The following is a 26,534-nucleotide window of genomic DNA, read 5'->3' on the forward strand; positions in this document are numbered from 1 at the left end:
AGTGATTTGGGAAACAAGTTTTGCAACTTACTAGTATATTAATTCCTTTCCACTTTGCGGTTGCGAGTGCTGTCTTTTAGCGGCATTAGTTTTTCGAAATCTACAAGGGTGTCTTTCACGTGCTAGAGATGTGGCTCTCTCTTAACACGGGTCAACCATTTATCGTCCCCTTCCGACGGACTATCATCGCTTCCTCAAGACATACTCGCAAATGGTGTCAAGGGAGAGCCGAAAATCCAGTCCCTGAAATTTTCATCCCGCTCTTGTAAACATTGGTACCACGAATCTCTTCAAAAGCATCGGTTATAAACTGTTCAGTATAAAGCAGATTGAATACCTAAATGGTCCAGGTATAGAAACTACTATCTTAAGGTTGTTGAATTCAGGCGACTTCAGCATACCTCAAGGTCTTAGTCAATGGGAGTTCAAGGATTCAATGGTCGAGGCTCATATACAGACAACACTGGCTTTGCGGCTCGTCATGATCACATCATTTCAAAGCCTGTAAACCATAAGAACGATCTCATTCAAAATATCTTCGATATCGCGGATAAGTGCAAGATCGTGTATGAATTTAATCACGAACTCCCACTCTGACGACCAAGCAAAAATTGTATTAAGTCCACTATCCTTGTTTGTTCCGTCTTTTGTTCCCTCCGATGTAAACAATATGTCTCTGTACGATGAAATACCGGTATAGAGTCAATTTTAGTGTGGTATCCGCATAAAGCAAGTTTCGATTCCATATCTGTTTTTGTAATCATCTATTTGTTAAACTAAGGCTTTTTTTTTACCTCAGGAATAGATTACCTTAGCTGTATTTGGCAAAACATTTAGGACGTTTGGTCTTCAATAGTCTTCAACTTCGAACTTAATTTGGGATTTTAAACTTTTATTTATTCGAGCGTCATTGTGGTTAGTCTTTTGTAAACGAAACGCGCGTCTGGCGCAAATTTCAATCCTGATATCTATGATGAGTTTATTTCCTCAAAGTAGGGAATTCACTAGATAAGTATGTACCAAGAGTGGACAGGAGAAGCCTAGATACACCAACGTTAAATTCCAAACCGACTAAACTCATAACCGTTAACTCATATCATTCGATCACTGTCAATTGTGAAATATTCATGTCATCCAAAATGCACAATACCACTATTGCCAAGTGCAAGTATCTAAAATATACAAGGAGGCTGCCGACTTTGGTTAGAGGTTTTACACCAGAATCACATGTCTGAAGGAGGGTAGGAGGGGTCCTGATCCCGAAATCCCGAGCTTAAAAACACGAAATACCGAAATTCCGGGTTTAAAACACCGGGCCGAATTCCCGAGGTCCCGAAATTCGAAAAAAGAATTCCCGGATCACGAAAGGGTCAATCCTGAAATCGCGAGCTTAAAACCACCCGATCCAGGAGTCTCGATAAAGGTCCTATCCCCCTCATGTCTCATTAGCAATATTAATATTAAACCCTCCGACTTTTTCAGACCCGTAATCCTTGTTCGTCATCGATGTGAGTCACCAATCTGAAAAATAAAAAAATCAGGACAGAATTGGAACACTGAAGCCTTTGCATTGGTTATCTCAGACAGAGCTCTGCAGTTCGAGTCTGGATAAAACACAATGAATAGTGTGTTCTAAAGTATAAATAGAATGTCACTAAATGGATAATAACTTGTTACAACACATCATCAACAATTCAGCAACGGTATAGGTCTCTATCATTGTGTCTGCTCATAACAGCTCGATAACAGGTTAAATCCACCCATTGATTCACTTAGAAGATGGAAAGAGTTATGAAATGGCTCTGGTGAGAGACTTGAAACTCTTCCCACATGATACAACACCTTTCGTTACTGTAATGATAATGGTGGTACCTGGCTAAAAATTAGACTTAACATTGGATCCATAACATCAACGACGTGTTACAAAAGACATCTGCAACTCAGCAAACACCCGACCAAAATCCACAGCGGTGTACTGGCTCAGTAAACTGACTCACCTTAGCCACTATCAAGTCGATTTCCATGTTGACAATAGCACAAATATATGCAGTGCTGGGTTTCAACAAACAGTCTACATACACGACCGAGTCACAAACAGTTACACAGAGGGTGGAGCCATTGTGAATATCGTCACTATCAACAGCGTTCAAAAGTTATAGCATCAGCATATGACAATGGATCTCAATAATCCCACCACCTTCCCAAATGGTTCTGGAATAAAAATTATTCAACCCTTCAAAAAAGTCACAGACAAATATTCACGGACAAAAAGTCACAGGACAAGAAGTCACAATTCAGCTTTGGGATTATTTTTCTTCGAACAAGAAAACACTAACTTTAAATATCTTTCATAAAGTATTATATTTGAAGCAACTTTGTAATTAAAATTTATCAATAATGATCAGATAATTGTTATTAAAAAAAAATTCAAAGTGGCTTAGTATTTATATCTTTTATAACGCTTCATTGTACCAAGAAATATATCCTTTGCATGATTAGAATTTAATGAATTTTGAATTATCAAGGCTTCAGTTCTGGTCAATTTCTTAAACATAAAAATGAATATATGCAATAAAAAGAAAATATTTTCAAGATCTTTATCTTACCAGAGACATATATGTCTCTGATTTTACATATTCAACCAATGGTCAAAAAAATATTTGTGCCTTTTTGTCCTGTGACTATATGTCTTGTGACTGTCCGTGTCCGTTTACCAATGTATGTATGTATGTATATGTACTTCGAGATTCTGCCAATACAGACGCACCCACTTGATTGACTGCAAGGGTACAGCGGATCCATGTACACTCCCTAAAGATTTATGGAGATGTGTTTTTTTACAATATTAACCAACCACCAGAACAATTTTTGGCATCCCGAGTGAGGATTGAACTCGGGACCTTCAGCAGTGTAGCCGTCGGTCTTAAACACTAGACCACGAACTCACATAATCTATTCCAATCTATTCACCTCAAAATCTAAGAACCATGCATCAATCACACGAGTATAGTGACTATTCTGACGGAATTAACACCAATCGAACTTAGTAAAGTGACACAAGTCAAGTTGAAAAATTAATTAAGTACTAACAAACCTATGCATGTCGGATACCTTTAAGGCATAGCATGCCCTACATGAATATTTTTTTAAGGCATAGCATGCCCTACATAAATATTTTTTTTAAAACATAGCATGCCCTACATAAATATTTTTTTAAGGCATAGCATGCCCTATACATAAATAAATTTCAAATGCATTTTAAAAAAAATTATGTTGTTGAAAATTTAAACCTGAACTTGATTTTATGAGATGAAATACAAAGCCTGGGAACAGTTTGTCTTACATCCTATATTATGTTCCTGACAAAACTGAATTTGCTATCCGACCGTTAATTGCTTCTTTTCGATGAATTAACAAACAAATATCAAGAAATTGGCAGTATATGCATAGATGGAACAGGGCCGCGGATCCAGCCATTTCTAAAAAGGTGGTTCCCAACCAAGGACAAAAGGGGGGGGACCAACTGTATTCCCCCATTCAAATGCATTGATCGTCCAAAAATAAGGGGGTCCAACCCCCGGAACCCTCCCTCTGGATCCGCCACTGTGGAACTATGATCAACTATGCAGTAATGGTATTTGATATCATACAACCAGAGACATATAATATAGAACAGAACAGAACAGAACATATTTTATTTCCAATTAAGGGCCAACAAGGGGAATACAGAGCATACATGAATAAGGAAAAAGAATATTAATTCAATAGATACATAGATACAAACATTAGTTTACATACAGTAACAATACAATTACTAACTCATATTCACTTTAATAAATTTACCAACAGCATTAAGGACCTGATTGTCTTCACAGTTTAATAAATAAATAAATTTATGCTGATTATCCAGTATAGAAAAATTTGGAATTCTTTGGCAAACAAAGTCAAAGAGAGCATCTCTATCTGATTGAAAATTTTCACAGTTAGTTAAAAAATGGATTTCATCTTCAACACAGCCAGAGGAGCATTTTTTGCAAATTCTTTCATTTCGTGGAATATTTGAAAAACGTCCAACTTCAATTTGAAGCTTATGAGCAGAAATACGTAATTTGCATATAGATCTTCTTAAATCAAAGTCCTAAATTAAAGAAAGATAATTTTCATAACCAAAATTCTGCTTAAATTTCACATAATTAAACAGTTTTCCATCAGAAGCTTTATTTTGGCTAGCATACCAATTGCTAATATATTTAGTGTGAATTAATTTGCTAGATATGTTCAAAAATTTATATTGTCCGAAATGTTTTACTTCTTGTTTAATTTCAAAAACTTCTAATACTTTCTTAGCAAATGAGTACCAAGAAGTTATGTTAGTATCAGAGACATATAATACAATTGTATTATATGTCTCTGATAGTATTATATGTCTCTGATACAACTGTACGAAAATAAGTAGCAAAAAGTTGTTTTTATTCTAAAACTTGAATTTGAAACCGCACCATCTCTGACTAAGAAAACTGAGGAGAGGAAACACAAAACGATCATATTTTAGAGAAAAAAAGGGGTGCTCGAATCGGATGAAAATAAAAGTGCAACTCAGGGGCAGGTAATCCAAGAAAACATCAGACGGAAGCCATATTGTTTGTAAACCATGAAAAGTGCTCAGCGACCATCTGTTTTGTTTACAAACATTCAAGGCAAAGTAAATAAGATAACTCTTTATTTTTAGTTTGTAAAGTATAATATATCTCAATGCATTAATATAGTAAAATATAATTGGCTTAGATTTCGTTTTCATGCATAACTTCTAAAGGTAAAATGAACGTAGATCTACAGCAGATCTACCACATGTAAGAAAAACTGCATATGGCCTTCAATCGTTCAGGTATGCAGGTGCTAGGCTTTGGAATGAGCTGCCAGATGAGCTTCGTAAGCAATCATCTTTAAATCAATTCAAGAACTTGATAAATTCTTGGTCTGGCAGCTCATGCCAATGCTTTGCCTGCAAAACCAGTTAATCTCTGCTTATTATTTTTTGTTTTGTTGCTTTATTTTCAGCATGGCAAATTTATTCTTATATCTTTACTATAGTGCTTCTGCTGCTTTTGTGCTAATTTTAGAAACTTAATGTGCTTTTATGCTTTTTATGTGCAAACCATTACATTTGTGCTTTTGTGTTTTTATCTCATAATTGCATGTACCAGTATGTGTTAAACTTGTAAGATGCTTAAAGAACTTTTGTGCTGCATGTTTATATACTGATTGAACTCTTGCTTTATATGTTTAATGTTGTGTGCATGACTCGATATGTATGTTTTGTTTTATTTGTTGTTATGTCGGTTTTAAAAGCTCTTCAGAGCTTATGTTTGTAATTGCTTGCTTATACCGACTCTAAATAAAGCTTTATGTCTTATGTCTTATGAACGTGTGATCCGTAAATATTTTTTTTGGAACGCTCAAATAAAAACCTGTTTCCAAATTTTACCAGCGTTTAAATTGCCCTTAAATCGAACATTTCTAAACATTTCCAATCATTGCAACATTAATTCAATATTGTGACATTGGCATTTCACTTTAAAGGTAAAAGTCTAAAAGAGCATGTAAAAGGCTTCGTGTAAAACTAAAAGTGTAAAACCGCCATGCTCCATGCCTATACCTCATTTCTGGAATTAAGTTGTTCTACATCTACATTCTACGTTGATCTGTCAAACTTGACCAATACTCAACGCTTCCGGTGGGCGCAAGAAAAAGAGTAATTTTGTAAAGTAACCAAAGAATATACAAGCGAGTATAAAGTATAAAAAAAGTAAAAATAATAATAAAGCAATGAATTAAAAAAGGGGGGGGGGTTCCCATTTGCTTTTCGTTCATCTGGCCTGAACCAATCCGGCTTCCGTGGCGGTACCAGGGAAATTAATCCCCGCCGGCACAGCTCCAGTCCATCATTTGACTTACTTGGGAAATGGGGGACTGCACAGATTAGATAGAAAGGATTGAAAGCTCCCTCTTGAAAGATACCAAGGAGGGAGCCTCAGCTATAGTTGCTGGTAGTGAATTCCAAACTGTCACTGTTCTTGGGAAAAAACTGTATTTGTAGCCGTTAGTCTTGGTTGAGTATTGCCGGAACTTCTTGGTATGTGATGATCTTGTTCTCGATGACATTGGTGTTAAGTATGTGTCGCATGGTATGTCCACAAGATCATTAACCACTTTGTAGAGTAATGTAAGCTGTAACTTAACTCTTCTGTTTTCCAATGATTCCCAGTCTAGTTCTTCTAACATGCTGCCCACACTACTGGTGTTCCTATAGCGGTTGGTGGCATAACGGGCTGCTCGACGCTGGACCATTTCAACCTTTTTAACTTGATCTTTTTGGTGTGGATTCCATACTGTTGCGCAGTAGTCTAAGTTGGATCTGACCATTGCAACATATGCATTTGTCTTGGTTTCGCTGTTGGATGTTCTTAGGTTGCGTTTTAGGAATCCTAGCATGCTGTTCGCTTTTTTAGTTACTCTGTTGATGTGCTGTTTCCAGGAGAGGTCGGATTCAATGTCGACTCCAAGGTATTTAGTACTTTTTGATCTTTCTAGCACTTGTCCCTTAAGCGTGTATGAGTGTAATATTGGTGAACGTGATCTAGTAGTAGATTGAACACTACACTTCTGTGGGTGGAAGTCCATGCCCCAGGTTTTTTCCCATTCTGCAAGTTTGTAAAGATCTTCTTGTAGTATATGATTATCAGCAGTAGATGTTATCGTTCTGTATACTATACAATCGTCTGCAAATAGTCGTGTGTTGGATGTTATGTTGTCAGGTAAGTCGTTGATGAAAAGGAGGAATAGTAACGGTCCAAGTACAGTCCCTTGGGGGACTCCGCTGACCACAGGAACTTTCTCTGAAGATTCTCCCTCAACGATGACTTGTTGGGTACGTTTGGCTAGGAACGATTTAATCCACTTGTGTGTTTGTCCTGTAACTCCATAGTGCTGTAGTTTGTTTAGCAACCGTTTATGTGGGACACGATCAAAGGCCTTGGAAAAGTCAAGGATAACCATATCAATCTGCTCTCCTTTATCTAGAGCTGATGCAAGCTCATGACAAAGCGTGATGAGTTGGGTTTCACAGCTTCGTCTTGCTCTAAAACCATGCTGACAGTTGGTAAGTATTTTGTGATTGTCTAGATGTTTCAAGGTGTTACTGACAATGATATGTTCCAGGAATTTACAACATAGACAGGTGAGTGAGACGGGTCTATAGTTACTAGCATCATATCTGCTTCCTTTCTTAAATATTGCTGTTACATTAGCTTGTTTCCAATCTTCTGGTACTGTACCGGATCTAATACTGGCATTAAATACAATGCATAAAAGGGTTGCTAGGTCGTCAGCACATTCCCTTCTAGCTGGTATTTTATCAGGGCCACCTGCTTTACTTGGGTTGCATCTGTGTAATAGCTTTCTAACGCCTTCTGTTGTTCACCGATAAAGGCTGTCTTTTTTGTACGCTCTATGACTTCATTTACGATATAGAAGGGTGCCTGTTCCCCTACTCATTTAAACATTTCCAGCGCTTTCATAATCGTCATTCTGTAGGGTAGTATGTATGTATGTATGTACTGGAAATTGCCTTCAATATCCGAAGAACCCCTCAAAAGCTGCAAGGTGGTATCCATGTACACTCCCTATCGGGATTAATGGAGATGTGTCACTAACGTATATTTATACGACAATTATTTTTAAAGGACAATTCAATCCCCACCCAACACAAAGGGAGTGCTATGACACCGGGAAGTCTGTTATTATGGTGGAGGAAGCCGAAGTACTCGGAGAGAACCACCGGGTCACTCGGTGGAAACAGACAAACCAGAGAGATATCAGACGATTGATCTCCAGGTCAAAGTAGGGGACAACTTTGACCAACCGAGGCCCCCAAAGTACCCAGGCTAGTTTGAACTCTGGTCTGGGTACCAGAGATGTGTGTGAGAGGGTGAAAATTACCCTTCTGATGTACTGATATTTTTAGCACCCCGAGTGAGAATCGAACTTGGGACCATCAGCACTGTAGCCATAGGTCTTAACCATTAGACCACGAACTCACGTATAGAAATAATTTATGTTCCTTAAGTACGTAAACTTGATTCCTGTAAAAGGAGTATGACCAAGGGAGGTAGACAACACTATTTGATTTTAGTTTCCCAAATATGTTGTGTAGTATAAAAAAAAAAAATTCACTCGTTTGCTTTACATTGTTAAAAAGGGTTAAAAAAAGGTTCTGAGCTGGTGCCTATTCTTATTATGTACATGTACCTTTGATACAAATCTTGAGCAAGTGGCAAATATTTCAAAATTGAAATGAGGATCATTTCATTGTAAGTTAGATTAATTTAAAAAAAAAAAAGAGGTAAATTACTATTACCTAAAATAACAAAAATATATAGATGAATTTATGTACAGTATGTGTCTGATAACATAGTATTGAGATGGATTAACTCACTCAATATATACAGCAATGAAAAGGGTTGAGAATATACTTAAAATACGCTGAAATTGGCAAATGGAGTAGAATCTTGATAATTTTTATTGCATATCCTGCTATGGCTAATATCCACTTCACAATACATATTGAGACATGGTCTGAAAAAATGTTGCTGGTTTTGAAAAGGCCCAGCATCAGCAGAATAAACGTTGCTGATTACCTATTGTCAATCAAATCATCAGCTGATAAAAAAGTGCAAAAAAATCAGTCAGGCATGCATGGTCGATCACACATGCTACTTTATATGTTATTAGTTGTGATAATGTTACAGGTAAAATCAATAATTACATAATAGACATTAACAGGCATGAACAGGTTTCAGATCTTGACCTAGATATTATTTGGATATGTATGCAACTGAGTTGCTTTCTCATTGACATATATATTACCATACATATCATCTTTCACTCCTATGTATTCTTTAAAATTACTTTTTCAAATAATGTTTACACTAGAGCATAAGTTATTTCCTGAATTTTATCCATTAAATTTTGAAGATGCCATAATTCTGTAATCTTATATAATTATTGCAAATGAAATATAAAACCTTTTCATCAGAATAAGGATTTATTTCCTTTTTTGAAAATTAACTTCACTTTTGGATACCATTTAACAAATGAGTCCTCAAGTGTTTTGAAGCTGAGTACAAATAGTTCTCAGATGTGGTTTAGGGAATTCTGTCTAGGTTAAAAAAAAAAAGAGGAGGATAACAGTAGATTTTGATAAAATTATATCTGTTAACATGGTTAGATGTTACATGTTTCTGTCTTATTTTCAGTTGGCAAAGAAATCATTCACCCAGTTTTATAGACAAGAAAGTTAGTGTACCAGAATTGTACTAAAAGGTATGTTCTAAATTAAAACAAATACATGTATGATTACATTTGCTGTTTTTTTAAGTTCCCTTAAGTTTACACTCCATCCCTCTGTCTGTCCATTCGTAAGTCCTTCAAATCAATCAGTCTTCACGATGAACTCTTAAATCTATAGGCCTGGAGATCAATTTTTTTAGTTAGATTCTGTTGGCCTGTAGATATGATTTTTACAGGCCTGGAGCAATTTTACCAGCCTGGGCTGCAACTCAGTGCGAAGACTGTTGAGTCAATATTCCACTTTTTTCTTCATGCTTGATGATGTTGATTTGATAATTGGTGTATTGATTTATCATGACAAATTACAGATCAAGTTCAAATTTTGTGCAGAGTTATTTTAGTCCTTGTATTTAGAAAATTCACTCAAATTTTCTGTTTTCTGCACTTTTTTCGTAATGCTTGAAGATATTGATTTAATAATTGGTATATGGTTTTAACATGACAAGTTATGTTCTTTGTTTTTGGGATACTATTGCCATGCCCTCTGCCTCACATCAACCGTTTTATTCTAAACATTAAGGAACATCTCAGATTCTTATGATTGTCTTGCTTTAAAAAACAAATAAAGGGATTGAACTTGAACACTTTTCCTGTAATGTTCTTTTCACAATCTTCATTGCATGTTTTTAACAACACGGGAAATCAGAAGTGAGTAGTATTTATATTTAGTGTTTTTATAAATTTAGAAACACATCAGAGAGAATTACCCAGTTTTGATAAAAACGCGAGAGTTCTTTGAATTCCGATAAATCTATTTCTGTCATATAAGAACTGAAATGGAGTTTTTCTTATATGTCACCTCTATTTGTCAGATATTGTACTTCCATAAAGAAATAGGGAACCATCTAGGTCGTTAAATTATTATTTAATATATATGTTCTTGCTTCAGGGTTTGTTTAGGTAATTATGTGCATGCCTGTAGTTTTCTTGACTTCAAGGGGTATTAGATTGAATGGTTGCTCTGGATTCCCCACTCAATTGATTAATTTAAAAACTCATGGGATCCTTTCTACATGTATGTATGTCTGCTATTGAGGGTTATTGTTGTTGCATAATTTTAAATCATTTGCATCATTTGAATTAAAATAAATGTAGTCCACATCGTAAAGGTGCAACTACAACACCCCTTCAGGTGAAATGGAGGCGTCCCTATTATCGTTTTAAGTTGTCTCCCCCTTCCGAAAGTAACTTCTGTCAATTCTGAATCTAAATACTATACAACACATTGAGAAAAATTAACTTGTTCTGTTGATAAACGTCGTATTATATTAAAAACGATCGCAATTTAAACCAAGGAATGTGTACGGATAGGAGTCATGACCACTGACCCAAAGGAAATTAAATATTTAAAGAGTTAGAAATGGAGTTCCTCCTAGAATTAACCAGGGAAAAATTATAGGTGATAAGATACGAAGTGAAATACCTTCTCTCACTCTTGAGTCTGAGTGACTGCTGGGGAAATTAACTTGGAATTAATACTAGTTACAGTAATAAAACACAATAAGAACATTGTTCTTACTGTTACACTTGTATCCGGGATTGGCTATTTTGTAACTATTCAGATTACGTAAATTACATTTTACATTTAAGAATTGAATACTTCTTTTTGTAAATTTATTGGGGTGTAAAAGCGTTGACCGAAGTACATTTTGTATGAAGTGCGGAAGCGCTTCATACTAAAAATGTGCGCACGGTCAACGCTTTTACAACCCTATAAAGTTACAAAAAGAAGCATTCAATACTTATAATTACATTTTTTTGCTATGATCACGAAAATAAGAATTTTATATTTTTTGTATTTTATTCACCAGTGCACTTTATTGTGGGACCACGTGTTATCATGAATGAAAAGTTTTATTGACTGATACAATTGCTTACGGAATAACAAATGATATGCAGTTAGCCAATCAAAATAAAGTATTATAATGAATCATACATCAAATGTAATTATATGCAGTTGAATTAGTTTTGCAAATTATATTATCCAGCTATACTGTCAATGAAAGCAATGGCAATCGTATCCCTCAGAGCAATCTGCTCTTTGATTATAACTACCTGTAATCATTTATGTATAATAAAGTTAGAGAATGGAAACCAATTTTGAGGATGTTCATACTGACGGACAATGGGAAAACTGAATGCCTCTCCTGCTACAGCAGGTGCAAAAAAAGATGTGATAGCCAATAAAATTGCAGCAATTGACATAACCTACTTTTTTATTTGTCATTATTTTTATCCCCTACCTAGTTATTGCCTACCTAGAGGCATTATGATTGTCAGTCTGTTGTTTATTCATTAGTGTGTTTGGTAGCATCACTTGAACTGTTCTAGAGTTATGCCCCTTTATGAATGGAAAAATTACAATAATTTTCATTTCCTTTCTTTACCTTAATAAAATTGAGAAAGGAAATGGTGAATATGTCAAAGCGACAACCACCGACCATAGAGCAAACAACAGCCGAAGGCAACCAATGGGTCTTCAATGTAGCGAGAATTCCCGCACCCGTAGGTGTCCTTCAGCTTGCCCCTAAAATATGCATAATATTACAGTGATAATGGACGTCATACTAAACTCCGAATTATACACAAGAAACTAAAATTTAAAATCATACAAGACTAACAAAGGCCAGAGGCTCCTGACTTGACAGGCGCAAAATTGCGGCGGGGTTAAACATGTTTATGAGATCTCAACCCTCCCCCTATACCTCTAGCCAATGTAGAAAAGTAAAGGAATAACAATACGCACATTAAAATTCAGTTCAAGAGAAGTCTGAGTCCGATGTCAAAAGATGTAACAAAAGAAAATAAATAAAATGACAATAATACATAAATAACAACAGACTACTAGCAGTTAACTGACATGCCAGCTCCAGACCTCAATTAAACTGATTGAAAGATTATGTCTTCATCATATGAATATCAGGTACAATCCCACCCGTTAGGGGTTTAGTATCATACTATCATAAAATATATGAGAAGAAATTAACCCGTGTCATGCCAACAACTGTTTTTTTTTTTTTTAGAAATAAATGTGTTTAGTTCTGATGCAAAGACCCTATCAGTGAATCAATTTTAAAGCCAAAATATGCAATCTTTAATGACCTGACAACAGTATCGTAACTATATCCCCTTTTAATAAGTCTATTTAAAGGTTTTGTTAGTTTCTGAGGAGAATACTGACATTTTTGTGCTTTATAAAGAATATTTCCATAAAATTTTGGATGTGAAATACCTGAACGTATAAGATGTCTGCATGTTGAGTTATATTTACGAATTATTTCCTTATACCGGTGATAAAATTTAGTAAATGTTTTGACCAGTTTGTGATATCGAAAACCCTGGTGTAATAATTTTTCAGTAATACATATATTTCTCTCGCTAAAATCTAATACGTTGTTACATACACGAGCGAATCGTACAAGTTGAGATATATAAACACCATAAGATGGTGACAAGGGAACGTCACCATCTAAAAATGGATAATTAACAATAGGAAATGAAAAATCATCTCTTTTATCATAAATTTTTGTATCAAGCTTCCCGTTTATGATATAGATATCAAGATCGAGGAAAGGGCAGTGGTCATTGTTATCATTAGCTTTATTTAAAGTAAGTTCTACAGGATAAATGTCTTTAGTATACTACCTAAGTTTGCCTCAACCAAATGTTATTAAACTTAACGAAATGCACATTTGAAGTTTGGAGGTGTAACATTTACCTTTGTTGAGTTATGCCCTTTACAAATGAAAAATGCTGAATTATTTGTTTCTGATCTTAAACACCTGTCAGATATAAAGTCAGGATGCCATTTATGCATCAACATTGAAAAAGCTATTAAATGTCTATTTTGACCATAAAATGCCAAAATTGGTCATTTTTGCAGAAATTCTATAAGACAAAAGTTTGAATCCTTTAGTTCCATGCTTTTTGACACCATCAAATCATTTAGGGAATTTGCCAAAGTACACATTCTATATTTACAGATTTCACCTCTTAGGTCCGAGACCACAATTATTTCGTAGTGCATTTCTTTTAGAACATAAATGAAAATAAAAAAAATCCAACCTGCACTTTCTCAAAGAAACTTTTACAGTGTGTTGAACTACATTTGGGACAAATTATGTCTAAATAATAGAAAACCTCATCGGCTCTAACTCAAATATGGACAATTTTAGGTTTAGGGCGTCTTGAAATCTTTTGACAGCTTCTGAAGTGCTAATTTTTAACCTTTTACAGCTGGACCAAATCACAACTTTCCTTTAAAATTTTGGACCCAAATTTTTTTACAGTGTAATTTCCCCCCCCCCCCCCCCCCCCTCCTTTACTTGCAATTTGAGGCATTAAACAGAGAAATAAATTTGGAAGGGGTATAAAAGTTAATGGCAAGTAACCCACTGTCAACACTAGGGACTATATTTGTGAACAACGAAAAAAGGGACGACAATTGTGGTCTCAGACCTGCAGACAGCTAAAATTTAATATAAATTCAATTCATATAACCAATTGGAAGGTCCAATTATAAGTTCTTTGACTACAGTTATTTGGTTTTAGAAAACTAATTCAATTAGGGAGGACATCAAAAGTTCAATGTAGGATAAAAAAAACTTAATTCATAGTTTTTTCACTGACCACCCCCCCCCCCTCTTAACTTAATTTGGGAGAAATTGATTGACCAAAAGGGATATATGTAAAATCGATTTTGGATTAACAAAACTTGCAGCTATGTTGACTCCCACCCCCAAACTATTTGATTTAAGTTTTTTTGTCCTACATCGATCTTTTGATGTCGTCCCTTACAATAAGCATGAATATTGTGTCCATTTTTGCCCAACTGTTCTGCCATCATATCCAGCTTCACTTGACAAAGCTATTTATTTCCTTTTCTATGGTCAATTTCTTTGTTTGAAATTTACAAAGGCCTGGGCCATGATATTAAAATTTTATCCTGAGTGTTAGCAAGGGAGAAAATTAACTTAAATAATCAGTTTACAACAGGTTTTTATACAACCGCAAAAAAAATTTGGTCGTATATTGGTATCATGTCGACAGTGTCAGGCAAGGATGGATGGTTTCCAGATAATAACTTTTGAATAAGTAAAAAGAAATCAATGAAATTTAACACAATGTTTATAACCACAAAAAGAAGCTTGGGATTGATTTTGGGGGTTATAATCCCAAAGGTTTAGGAATTAGGGCCCAAAGGGTCCAAAAACAGCATTTATCTAGTTTTTATCATGCTTGGAGATGTTGACTTGATATTTTTATGTAGTTTACACCAAGACAAATTATAGAATCAAGTTAGAATTTCATTCCATTACAATGAATTTTTAAACAGTAAGGGTCTACTGGTATGTATTGCCATGCAATACTCACAGAATGCTCGTTACCAATATTTTTAGTTTTGACATAATATGTTGAAAACTTTAATAGATCCTAAAAGCTTCATAGAAGCAAAAATTATCAGATGAACATTAGTCAGTACAAGTTATTGCCCTCAAATGACAATTTTTACCCTTTTGTGTTTTGAGTAAATACTATGAAACTGTAAACACAATTAAATGATAAGCAATACAAGATCAACAAAAAAGAGATTTTAGTCATTAATAATATTCTAGTCTAAATGTTGTAGAGTTTCTAATGATGAAGATGCACATAAATACAGGCTCTTTAGAGCCTCTAGTTTTAACATTGTCAGGTGTTAGGAGTTTTTTTTATATGAAATTATCATTTTGTTTTTAACTGACAAAAACAGTGGTAGCATGAGGCTTTCAATTGTGATTGGTTTCAAATTCCATCTAATTTCAAACCCCAGTTCTAAAACTTGGATTATAAGGAATGAACAAAAATGCTCACATTTCTTTGAAAGAAAAAAGAAAATTTCTTCTGAACTGGCTTACTGCAGTGACAAATACTTATTCAAGTTTACAAGATATAAAGATAAGTTATTTTGCGTTGGCTAACTAGTATTGCGATATAGTTTCCAATTGCAAAATAAATGCCAAATAACTGAGCTACATGTACCAAAAGTCCTGCCTTTTTTTTTTTAAGTTTCTTCCTAGACATCTTCTTAAAAGAATTTCACTTTCAACAACCAATTTTTGTACATTCTATAAATAAAGTTTGTTAAATATTTCCACTTAGTTTTCCAGTAAAGGATATATTTTAGGAGCTTTGTATGACCATAATATAACGAAGTTAAGGTTTTAAATTTAAACATGACACTACAGGATGTCATATGCCATAAATAGCATCTTCAATATTGGGTCATTGATTAATCTGTCTGTAGTCGAAACACCATTTTAGTTTGTTATATATTGAAATTCATGGAAAAGGATGTAAATATTTTTTTAAATGTGTGTACATGTTATTATTTAGTATATATATATTATAAAACTTTAATAAAATCAAGGACATATATTAAGTTAGTAAAAGATATCCTTGAAATAATTCAAGTTGTGTGTAGGTTTATTTTTTTCTATATTAAATTTTGTATTAATGATCTCATGTATAAACAATATAGAAAGCGTCGTTAAACTGCGTTTCATTTCAAAGTTTATTTATAATTCCCTGCGTTTGGCCTCCCACGCTTGTTGATATATTTTACCGTTATTGAACCTCTACACAAATCGTGATTAGGAATGGAAAATTTTGATCGCTTTGTCACACGTGTATTGTGTTGTTTTTATACAAAAATATAGAATCTGTTCAAATTAAGATCATTGTTCGGACGAAAGAAAATGATTTCTTAAAATTTTTGCGTCCGTGCAGTTTTTTTCTCTCGATTCTCGGGCACTTGTTGTTTATCATGTGATAGACTTGCGCATGCGTACCTACGAATAAACTAAATGTAGCTCGCCATGGGGCTGCTACACAGGTTGCCCTTGTCGAGCGAAAACACTAAATATTAGGATATTATAAGACTTTTAAACAAGCAATAATAATGTCTCATAACCGGTGCTATATTTATGTATTGTAAGTTGTGACAATTGATTTGTAATAAACTTTCAATTCTGTGATATTCGTGCAATCTCGACAGGGTATTGAAGAATTCGCCTTCAACAAACATTTCATTCCGTACAAGCTAAGGTATGTTGAAATACGTTTTAATACTTGTGCTTTTGATAGCAATTTTGTGAATTTTTAAATGATACGATAATTTAGTTGAAATTATGTTGAAAAAAGATGATAGTGTAAGTAAAAAAACAGATCCAAGTCGAATTTTGTAGACATTCCGAGTGGGTTGTGGTCAAGGTTCAAAGACTGTTGCTGGCTTGGATACGAATATGCATGTCAAGCATAATATATTATAGGTAACATATCGAAACTGAAAATGTGGAATGCTTTATTCCTTGGTCGTGTAATTATAATAACCAACTAGACTTATCGTTTATTTTGATTGCCTAACGCAGACGTCAGCCATATTGACAATCGTAATGGAATGGCTGCCGGCGACATTATAAATTCAAAATGGTGGCCATGTCCTTGCATAGACCAAAATATTGGCTTTATTCCATATCCTTGTGACGATTGATATATGCTTTTTCTAGAAATTACTTCAATACAGAGTTAAGGAAGTTATTTTTACTGTTCAAGAAATATCTGTTTTAGTATATGCAACACCACATGAATAACATGTTACATACCATGGCCTGAATTTGAAATTAAGATCCTGGAAGACTTGTATCTTTTATCCAAAAAGAATTTTGGAAATTGATACAGAAAATCTCTATAATAAATAAAATGAAAATGCTTTAAAGGTCATGGAAAGCAAATTATCCTCATAACCTCCCCCATAGAAATTAAGTGTGCATGCTTATTTTGAAACCTGATTAGAAGTAACTTTTGTACAGTGCTGTTTGGTGTATCTGGCGCACCTTAGGCTATGACTTCACTTTATTCAACTGTTCAAACCAATTATTGGATAATATTGTTTCAACATTTATAGCATAGTTCTGTTACAGTGCTCCGGCAAGAATTCAAAAGGGACAGGGTGCCAGTGGAGGGCAGGGCACTTTTTTATGATAGGAGAAGGCACTGCTCATTTCTTTTGTCTACGTCCCTGTGTGTATCACAAGTTCACATTTTTTACTGTATATATTGTGACTTTGTTAATAAAGATGCATAAGTTGTTGTTTTGATTATTTATTCTATCAAATTTGCATAAGAAAAGTTATTCATACTACATGTTCATACAACATGGCAATACACATTCATACTATTAACCAAAAAAGGGAAAATAAACTTACTATAATATTCTCCCCCACCCCCTCTCCTTCCTATAAGAAGAACATAAACTAAACATCTCATATTTAACCACACATGTACATGATAGAGTAGTTGTATTTCTAAATTTTCATCCAGAGCTTGGCCTCTAAACCTTTTTTCATTGATTGTGTTTTGGAATATATTATTTAATGTAGCTTTATTTAGTTCATTTGTGATGAGTTTAACTGCACACTACCATTTTTGTAAGCTGATAGCTTAACACCAATCAAACAAATATTTAATTATTATTCCTTTCTTGAATAAGAATAAGAATTTTATTAGTTTGAAATCCAAACAATAGGATTGTTACTAAAATACACAACAAAAACAAACAAACAAAATTCTTGAGATGTATAAAACATGGATTGCCAAAAGTATGATTATCGAAAATATTTTTTTTTTGTATGTTCAAAGACAGTTAATATCCTTACGGTAACATTCTTATATAATTTTGTATTCAATTGGTTATTTTTTCCTATTGCTAGATAATATTTTAGGAGCACAAATTTGTAATAAGCTTTTTCAGGGGAATTAACTCCAAAATTAATTTCCAACATGTTTACGTCTGCTTGTCGCTCACAAAATGAGATGGGCGTCGTTTCTGTGAAGGCATATTTGAATTTTGATTACTTCAATTCAATTCTAAATTCATAAAAGGCTTCATTCATACACTCTTCCATTGTGACTTGGAGATCTAAAATGGGACACATTCATCAAATTTATGACAAAAATTTTCATTGTCTTAATTAAATTACCTAGTAATTAAAACCTTTGAAGTCTTATCCTCAATAATTGATTGTAATGACATGATTAACCTGTTACCTGAGGGCAATTACCAGGTGTCATATATATGTTATTTAACTTCTGATAAGAAATCGATGAATCAAAAGGCAATTTTACAAAAACAGCACAAGGGTTTTTCAGAAAAGGTGTCAGGACAGAAGGGGGCGGCTGAGTGCACACAGGGCACACAGGGTGGGGTGTCCTTCTATTTTGGGCTTAAGAACCATTGAGTAAGGATGGTTTTGGCCTAAGTATTTTGTGAAATTTGTGTCCAAAGTCATGAGAACCCCTGTTTTGAGAGTTCCCCTAATGTATTAATATTTTGAATAAGGGAAAGGTTTGATGCCACAAAATAAGTAAAATTTTAATCAAACACACTGTAAACAGTTGGCAGCAAAAAATTATTTCTGATATGATTTTGATCTAAATAAAACAAGTTTTATCCAGGGTTACAGCTAGGATTTTGAGGGCTTTAGTCACTTTTGCGTGAGATAAACATCAACCTCATTTTTAGCTCCCTGGCCTGACTTGGGACAGGCGCAAAAATGAAGCGGGGTTAACATGTTTGAGATCTCAACCCACCCCCTATACCTCTAGCCAATGTAGAAAAGTAAATGCATAACAATTCGCACATTTAAAATTCAATTCAAGAGAAGTCCGAGTCTGATGTCAGAAGATGTAACCAAAGAAAATAAACAAAATGACAATAATACATAAATAACAACAGACTACTAGCAGTTAACTGACATACCAGCTTCACAATATTTAAAACCACAGGCAGAAAGTTTGGAGTGATTTTGGAGGTTATGGTTCCAAAGGTTTAGGAATTTGGGGCCCAAATAAGCATTTTTGTAGTTTCCAGTCTATAACTTGTGGGTAGGGTAGTAGTTTTCAATTATTTTTTTCCAAATTTCTCAAATTCCAAATTTTTGAAAAGTTTGAAGAAGAAATCATTGACTGCACAATATTGTGTACCGTAATAGATTTTTAAGATCTTGACATATGTTTTGTGTCAGAAACTAATATTTTATGTCAAAAATTTGATCACAATCCAAATTGAAAGCTGTGTCAAGCTTGAATGTTGTGTCCATACTTGCTCCAACTGTTCAGGGTTCAACCTCTGCATTCGTAATTAGCTGAGCCCTGCAGAGCACCTGGTTTGTTTATATGTCAATAATGGTGTTATTCAAGAAGGTTCATCCTATTTTAACATCTGAAATCAACATGATCAATGTCATAATCTTTTTTTAATAAAAATTTGATATTACTCCATTGTTGGATTACATTAAAAATACTCGAAACCTTCTAAATACTAAAGATTGTGTAAATTGATTAAATTTTAATTTGTATTTTAACTTCATATTTTCTTATTGTATTTCAAAGTTCACTTTGTTTTTAGCTTTATTCACCCGTCTAATACATTGATTTTGGACTAATCCCCTTATTAACCTCCAGTTGCAATTGTGTATCCTAAAACCAGTGCAATACACACAGTGATTATCAATTTAAATTCATGTGTACCTTGATAATATTGATTGGCTTTTGACACTTTCTTGTTAGAAAAAGGTAAATATCTATTTCCTCAGGTTTTATCACATGAGGGTAAGAGGATCACCTGATAAATTTCATCACTTATTTTAGTTTATCACTGAAACAGTTCTTGTGTAATGATCCTTTATAAACTTTGTATGAAAGCAGGGTCATTATCTGTGACACATAGGACACTCATTCCCCTTTTCTTTCTTTTTCATCTCCACTACATGTTATCATTTTAAGTCAGTTGGCAATATTGATGAACTTGGAGAACTGAAAGAAATGGAACTAAAAAAATATATTCACATGCATGTTCTGTTTAATTTATATTAAAAAACAACTAAAGATTAATTTTGTTTTTAAAATCTTTGACCTTTGATAAAAAAAAAAATTCTCGTTTGCTTATGATTGCAAACCAGCAAAATGCCAAATGTTGAAGTTAAATTTTCAGTAATTCCAGAAGTTTTGCAAAACACACTTTAGATTCACCATGGACCCAACCAAGCATTTAAACTAGGGAAAACACTGGAAGTATTCACTTTGAAACAAGTCATTATATTTATGAAAGTTGTACAAGACAACTCATTTAAATACTAGTGACATTTGAATTCATTTGACCACTTTTATTACACCCTTCAATTAACACATATTATTGATTATATTATTGCCTTTAGCTAGCTGTTAATTTTTTCAATACACTATTAATTTTCTGTCAAAATAATAACTTTAAAAGTTAAGTGTTCACTTTAAGATAATAAAGTGACAACATTAAACTAAGAATTCAGATTTTTTTCTGCAAGATGTCTGCAGATCATATGCATTCAATGGAATAAATAGTCCATGAATGTATTCTGGTTTGTTGTAAGTATGTGCTTCACATCAAGCCATTATGCACAAATCTAATTAACTGCTCCTTAACTTTAACAAATCCACTGGAGTTTGAATTAATTGAATTAAAAAGAATCCCTTACATTTTCTATATGCTTACAAAAAAGTCCAGTGATTTTTGCTGAAAATGCTAGATTTCACAGAATTTTGCTGCCACAGGACATACACACATATTCTTTCTTGAAAATATTGTTTAGATTCTTTTAGTATAGTGGAATTTCTTTCAGTCTGTCTTGAAATCAATACCAATCACTGTTGCAAAGGCTTTACCAATCCCTAATCTGAATAACATTATGTAACAGGGAAAGATCTACAAATTTACTTTGGATATACATTGTATAGTGAAGTGTACAATGTGGCTTTTCAATACATGTACATGTATCACACATTCCCTTGTGGAACATGTACATAGATATTATTAAGATATATGTTTTTGTGCAGAAAGTAGCTGAAATTTTATTTTGGGTTTACAATTTGCAAAGCAAATATGAAAAATGTATACTTTATTATGGGATATTCCCTGAATTTTCAAAATATTTGATCAAAATATTTGTAGGGTTGCATTACACCATCGGCTGTGTTGAGAATCTAGTTTTCATAAAAAGATTTTGTAAACCTCAACCATTTTTTTCTGATCAAAGAATAATATGCCAGATCAGAGTTGAAAATATACTTTTTCAAAACTGAAGGACAAGCTGCTTTATTGAAAGCACTATCAATCTAGATCAATTTGTGTTCTTGCTACCTGTGTAGTTGTGCAGTGTTGTTTTTTGTATTTCATTTATATATCATGGGATGCTCTTTTCTATTTGCAGGAGTTCCACATCATTAATACTGACCAAAAACAAACTCACTGCCTGATCTGCTTTTAATCCAAAGTAAGTACAATGCATGCAGTGTACTGCAGAATTTTTATGCTTAAAAAAATTATGGTTTTATCACATTTCACATCTTTTGTTTTTCATTATTTTAATTAGTTTCACTGAAACACTTGCATATGTCAATTTACGGTCTGCATATTTTTCTGAAACTCACAAATCTAAAATTTGGTCTCTTTAACTTCCTGTTACCAATAAATAAGATATTGTTTTGAACTTGTTTCTGTAAAACTTATTCATATTAAGTTCAGGAAAATTTAAAGGTTGACATTATTTGCAAAAAGATACATATCAATATCGGGGAAGAACGAGTGAAAATGAGAAGATTCTGTATAATTGGCAATGAGACAACTCTCAGGCAGACAACTTATGACAGAGGAGGGAACAGCTATAGGTTCCTGTACAGCCTTTAAAAATGAGCAAAACCCATCCTGCATACTTAGCTACAGCATAAATGACCCCAAACTGACAATGTTCAACAGTTCAAACAAAAAAACCAACAACCTGATTTATTAAAAAAAAAACAAAAAAACGTGGAACACAATAAATTTAACATACAGCAACAAAAAAATACAACTGAATTACTAGGTCCTGACTTGGGACAGGCACATACAGAATGTGGTGGGGTTAAACATGTTTGGTCGTAGCCCAACCCTCCCATAACATGGAACAGTGGTGCCACACAAAACAAATATGATATACAGGAACAAAACAAAAACATCTGAATTTCAAGATCCTGACTTTGAAAAGGCAGATTACAGAATGTGTCTGGGAGAAACATGTTGGTGGGCGAAAAACTCTCCCCATAACCTGAAAATAAAAGACCTATTTTCTACTTTCAGACTGTTGTTGTTATGTTGGTTGTGCTGCCATGTATTTATTTGTTAAATGTTGATGTTCTTTTATTGGTAAGTGTTAAAGGAAAATTGAAATTGAAAATATTTTAAAAACTTGACTTGCAATTTGAAATATTTTTGCATGTTATATACATTCAAAGAGAATCTTGGAAATAATCTGTTCTGACATTGAATATTTCAAGTACTATATATGTGTTCAATTGTAGTGGTCACCTTCTGTCTGGCATCCAAACCAGGAGAAGTGAATGGTCATTATATATTATAAATCTGACAGCATTGAAAGATATTATGATTTATGGGAGGAATGGTTGGAATATGAGGATTTTCGCTGATTTATTTTTTGATCATACACGTTTTGCTAGACACCTAAATGAAGCGAAAATGTATTGTCAGTTTAAAACACAATATATATATATATATATATACTGTGGTTCTGTGGGAAAGAATTTTCAGGTCTTATCAGGCCAGTACCACAACCTCCAATAGAAAATTAAATATTAATCTTAAAGTTTTTTTTTTATGAAAAAAGTATTGAACCTATCCTTGATTGAATTGATTAGAGCTAAACTTTGCTTAATTCCAAAGCTAATTCCAAACAAAAATCTCTTACAATTTGGTTTGGGTACATTTTAGATGTTGAGCAATTCAAAAGAAAAGAAATTTTTCTTCAGAAACTATCTTGAATTTGATAGCTTTGCATATATAAACTTGATATGTATAGCAACAAAGTTTAAATAAATCCACATGGATGATTTATTCAAATACATTAAAGATGGATAACTTGTCATAATAAATTAATAATGTGTAAACTTGGAAATTTTTTATTTTGAAAAAGCCTAGAGATTGCAGATATTATTCATTTATTTTAGGTTAATCCAGAACAAAAAGTGCTGTTTTAAGTGAAGTTTGAATTGTTTTAAGATTTATTTGTGCCAAAGGACAAAATGCAGCAAGGTAAGATTTAACTTGTAAAGTGTTGATTTTAAAAGTCTCACCCAGACATGACAATCTATGTTGGTCACAAAAAAATCTAAAACATTGAAAGCAATTAAACAATTTTGAAAGACAGTTTTTTTCTGCTGTAGTCTTGAAAGATTGCATATTTTTGGAAATTAATCAATGATTCTGTTTGGGAATGAAAAGCAATTCACTTATCAGTTATGCAGTGTTTTTTTCAGTAAATAAAGTTTATATAATTAGCACAATCCATCAAATGAAAAAAAATATGTATGTCACTGTGTTAAAGTCAATAAGATGATAACCCAACAAAGAAAACAACCAAATTGTTTTATTTATTTATAAGTTGAAGAATTAGGTTTTGTGAATTGATTTCATAATCTCATAAAGTGTGATAAAAATAAATTACTTTATATTTCAGCTGCAAAACCAGTCAATATGAATAATCAAGTGAACAGTGGAGGATGGGGGAATAGTGGCCCCATGCCTGGAGCTGGTGTTGATGAAGATGATGGGGGATGGGGTGTAGGACCACCTGGTGTGGGAAGTGGATGGATGGGTAACTGACATATATTTTCTTAGTTGTAATTTTAGTTTGAACTGCACAAAAACACTGATGATTTTCAGAAAAAAATGGTTTAGTTATAGGATAAGATTAAAGTATTTGACAAAAAGGAAAAAAAATGTGTGCATGACAGTGGGAAGGCACATGAAAATCACATTTCTGAATGAGTGATTATATTTGCTTTGGATGGTGTAATGAAAGGGAAATTTGAAAACTGACTTCATAGTGTAGTTTTCACCATTTTCAATGTGCTTTTACTGTCCTCAATTTAAGTTTCATTTGAACTTCTTGCAGTTTAAAGTATACACTTGATTCAGTAAAAAAAAAGAATTGCTCTAACTAAATTCTTGTGATTTTCAGCAATTAGCTCTGCTATACCTATGCATATTCAACATGTGCTGTACGTGAGATCTTATCCCTTGATCACCAACAATCTGTGATATTCATGTTCCACTTCTTATAACAGCTGTTTTCAATAGACCTGAATCTATCTGATGTGAAATACAAGTCAATCTTCATCTGATACAATGTAAACTTAACATATTGCTGAATTTAACAAATCGCAATATTTTTTTCTAATATAATAATATTTATTGTTTATAAAAGGAAAATACCAATTGATGTACAAGTGTTTCTTAAAATGTTTTGTATAAATTTTAAGGTGCTCTAGCTGCTGCCAATGCTGAATTGGCAGCCCAATGGCAAGGACCAGCAGGAGATTGGAAACCAAGTGTTATTGTAGATCGGAATGACAAAGAGTCTTGGCCTTCCATTGGAGGTGACAATTCAGAAACAACTTCAGACAATGGTGAAGATAGTGCCTCTGCCAAATCAGGATCTGTGATATCTTCGTCCAGTCAGGACCACAACACTGCCCTTTGGGGCAACTCTCTCAATGGACTTGAATCAAACACTTGGGATACAAATCCAAACAGCTCCACTTGGGGCTCCTCATATCCTCAAAGTCTTTCAAATAATATGCAAGGAATAACTAGTATAGCTGGTTCTAGTGATCCTTCTAGAAGTTGGGGAAATGTCCCTGGAACCCTCCCCCAGGGACTTGGACAAAATCTGGGAGGGATTAGGCCACAAAATTCAGTGCAAATACAGCAGTCAGCAGCAGAAAGTATGCAATCGTCTCATTCCGTCTCTAATCAGGCTTCTTATGGTGCAAATACTTCCGCGTTCAAGCCTGTAGGTGATTCATGGGGTGCAGTCGGAACTATACCCAGTGATATAGCAGGCAAGGGCAATGGCAATAGTGCTCAACAAAAATCAGAAATGATGCCTGAAGTTGGATGGCCAGTTAATCCTCCACCCACTCCAATTTCAGCAAGTAGTGTTTCAAGTTGGGGTGATAGCACTGTTCCAACATCCATGGCATCTACAAAACAACAGTGGCCACCAGATTCAACTCAAGGTCTTCAACAACCTCAACCTACGTCATGGGCTCAGGCTGCCGGTAAAGGCCTTTCTACTAGTCCCTCCAATCCAGTGTCAAATCAAAATGCACAATCTCAAAGCATATCAGAGTCAGATGTTCCTAGTGAATTTCGTGTAGCCATCGATAGTCATGATGGTTGGGGTATGAAACCAGTTCGTCAAGATACAGCATGGGAAATGGAAACCACACCAAAAGCAAAAAGAAAGTTCCCAGCAACAGTACCAGTAGTAAATCCAGAAAAACCTGCTGCAGCAGCTAACCCAAACAATAATAACAGCAATATGTGGAACAATAATAATGGAACTGGTATCTGGGAATCTACAAAAGAACCCCAGCAAACCAGTTCATGGACAAGTGCCCCAGCAGGAAATAATTCTGCTCAGTGGGAAGATCCTCAGGCAAAGGATCCAAACACATGGACAAATCCTAATGATACAGCCTCAAGTCAGTGGGGTGGGAAAACAGAAACTGGTTCTTGGCCCAGTGAACGTTCTGGTCAGTATGGAGAAGCTGGCAAACAGGAACATAATGATGGTACTGCTCTTTGGGGAAATCCAGGAGGTAAACCAGCAAACTGGAACCAACCAGGTCCACCTAGCAATCCCCCAAACTGGAACCAAGCACCACCACCGCCACCACCACCTACACAGCCACCTGGATGGGGACAACCACCTCCTCCACCTGCAAAAGTGGATGATGGAACATGTCTTTGGGCTGCTGGTTCTCCAAAACAGGTGTGTTTTACCAGTAGTTTTCTTTCTGTATGATGGATGTAACTGCATAAAACATTCTAAATCAATCAATATTTGGGTACCTTTGAAAAAGTTAAGTACATTCACACTAAAACCTAAAATATATACATACTTTTAAAAATGAGATTTTAAACGAATCTATGTGGAATATACAGATAGTGATAGATTGGTTGGTTGAACTGACTATGGCCTAAAAAAAATACA

At 34.2% G+C, this 26,534-nt stretch overlaps 1 protein-coding gene across 7 annotated transcripts in view; it reads left to right on the forward strand.

Annotated features, from left to right (window-relative positions):
- The first annotated feature begins 4,593 nt into the window (after positions 1-4,593).
- The window catches only part of LOC134725833 (protein Gawky-like), a 35,165-nt gene continuing 13,224 nt past the window's right edge, over positions 4,594-26,534 (forward strand). For 4 of the 7 annotated variants that reach the window (XM_063590043.1, XM_063590047.1, XM_063590048.1 and 1 more), the window contains exons 1-6: positions 16,210-16,494; positions 21,693-21,755; positions 22,598-22,663; positions 23,482-23,566; positions 23,991-24,128; positions 24,796-26,312. In XM_063590043.1, coding sequence (XP_063446113.1) covers positions 23,557-23,566; positions 23,991-24,128; positions 24,796-26,312 — 1,665 coding nt within the window. In that variant the 5' untranslated portion in view covers positions 16,210-16,494; positions 21,693-21,755; positions 22,598-22,663; positions 23,482-23,556. Of the gene's footprint in view, positions 4,703-8,933; positions 8,951-9,314; positions 9,382-16,209; positions 16,495-21,692; positions 21,756-22,597; positions 22,664-23,481; positions 23,567-23,990; positions 24,129-24,795; positions 26,313-26,534 lie in introns of those variants that run through there. The other 3 variants (XM_063590044.1, XM_063590045.1, XM_063590046.1) reach the window with 3 other exon arrangements.

This window comes from Mytilus trossulus, chromosome 7, assembly GCF_036588685.1.
Source record: "Mytilus trossulus isolate FHL-02 chromosome 7, PNRI_Mtr1.1.1.hap1, whole genome shotgun sequence".
In the NCBI taxonomy this organism is placed as follows: Eukaryota; Metazoa; Mollusca; class Bivalvia; order Mytilida; family Mytilidae; genus Mytilus; species Mytilus trossulus.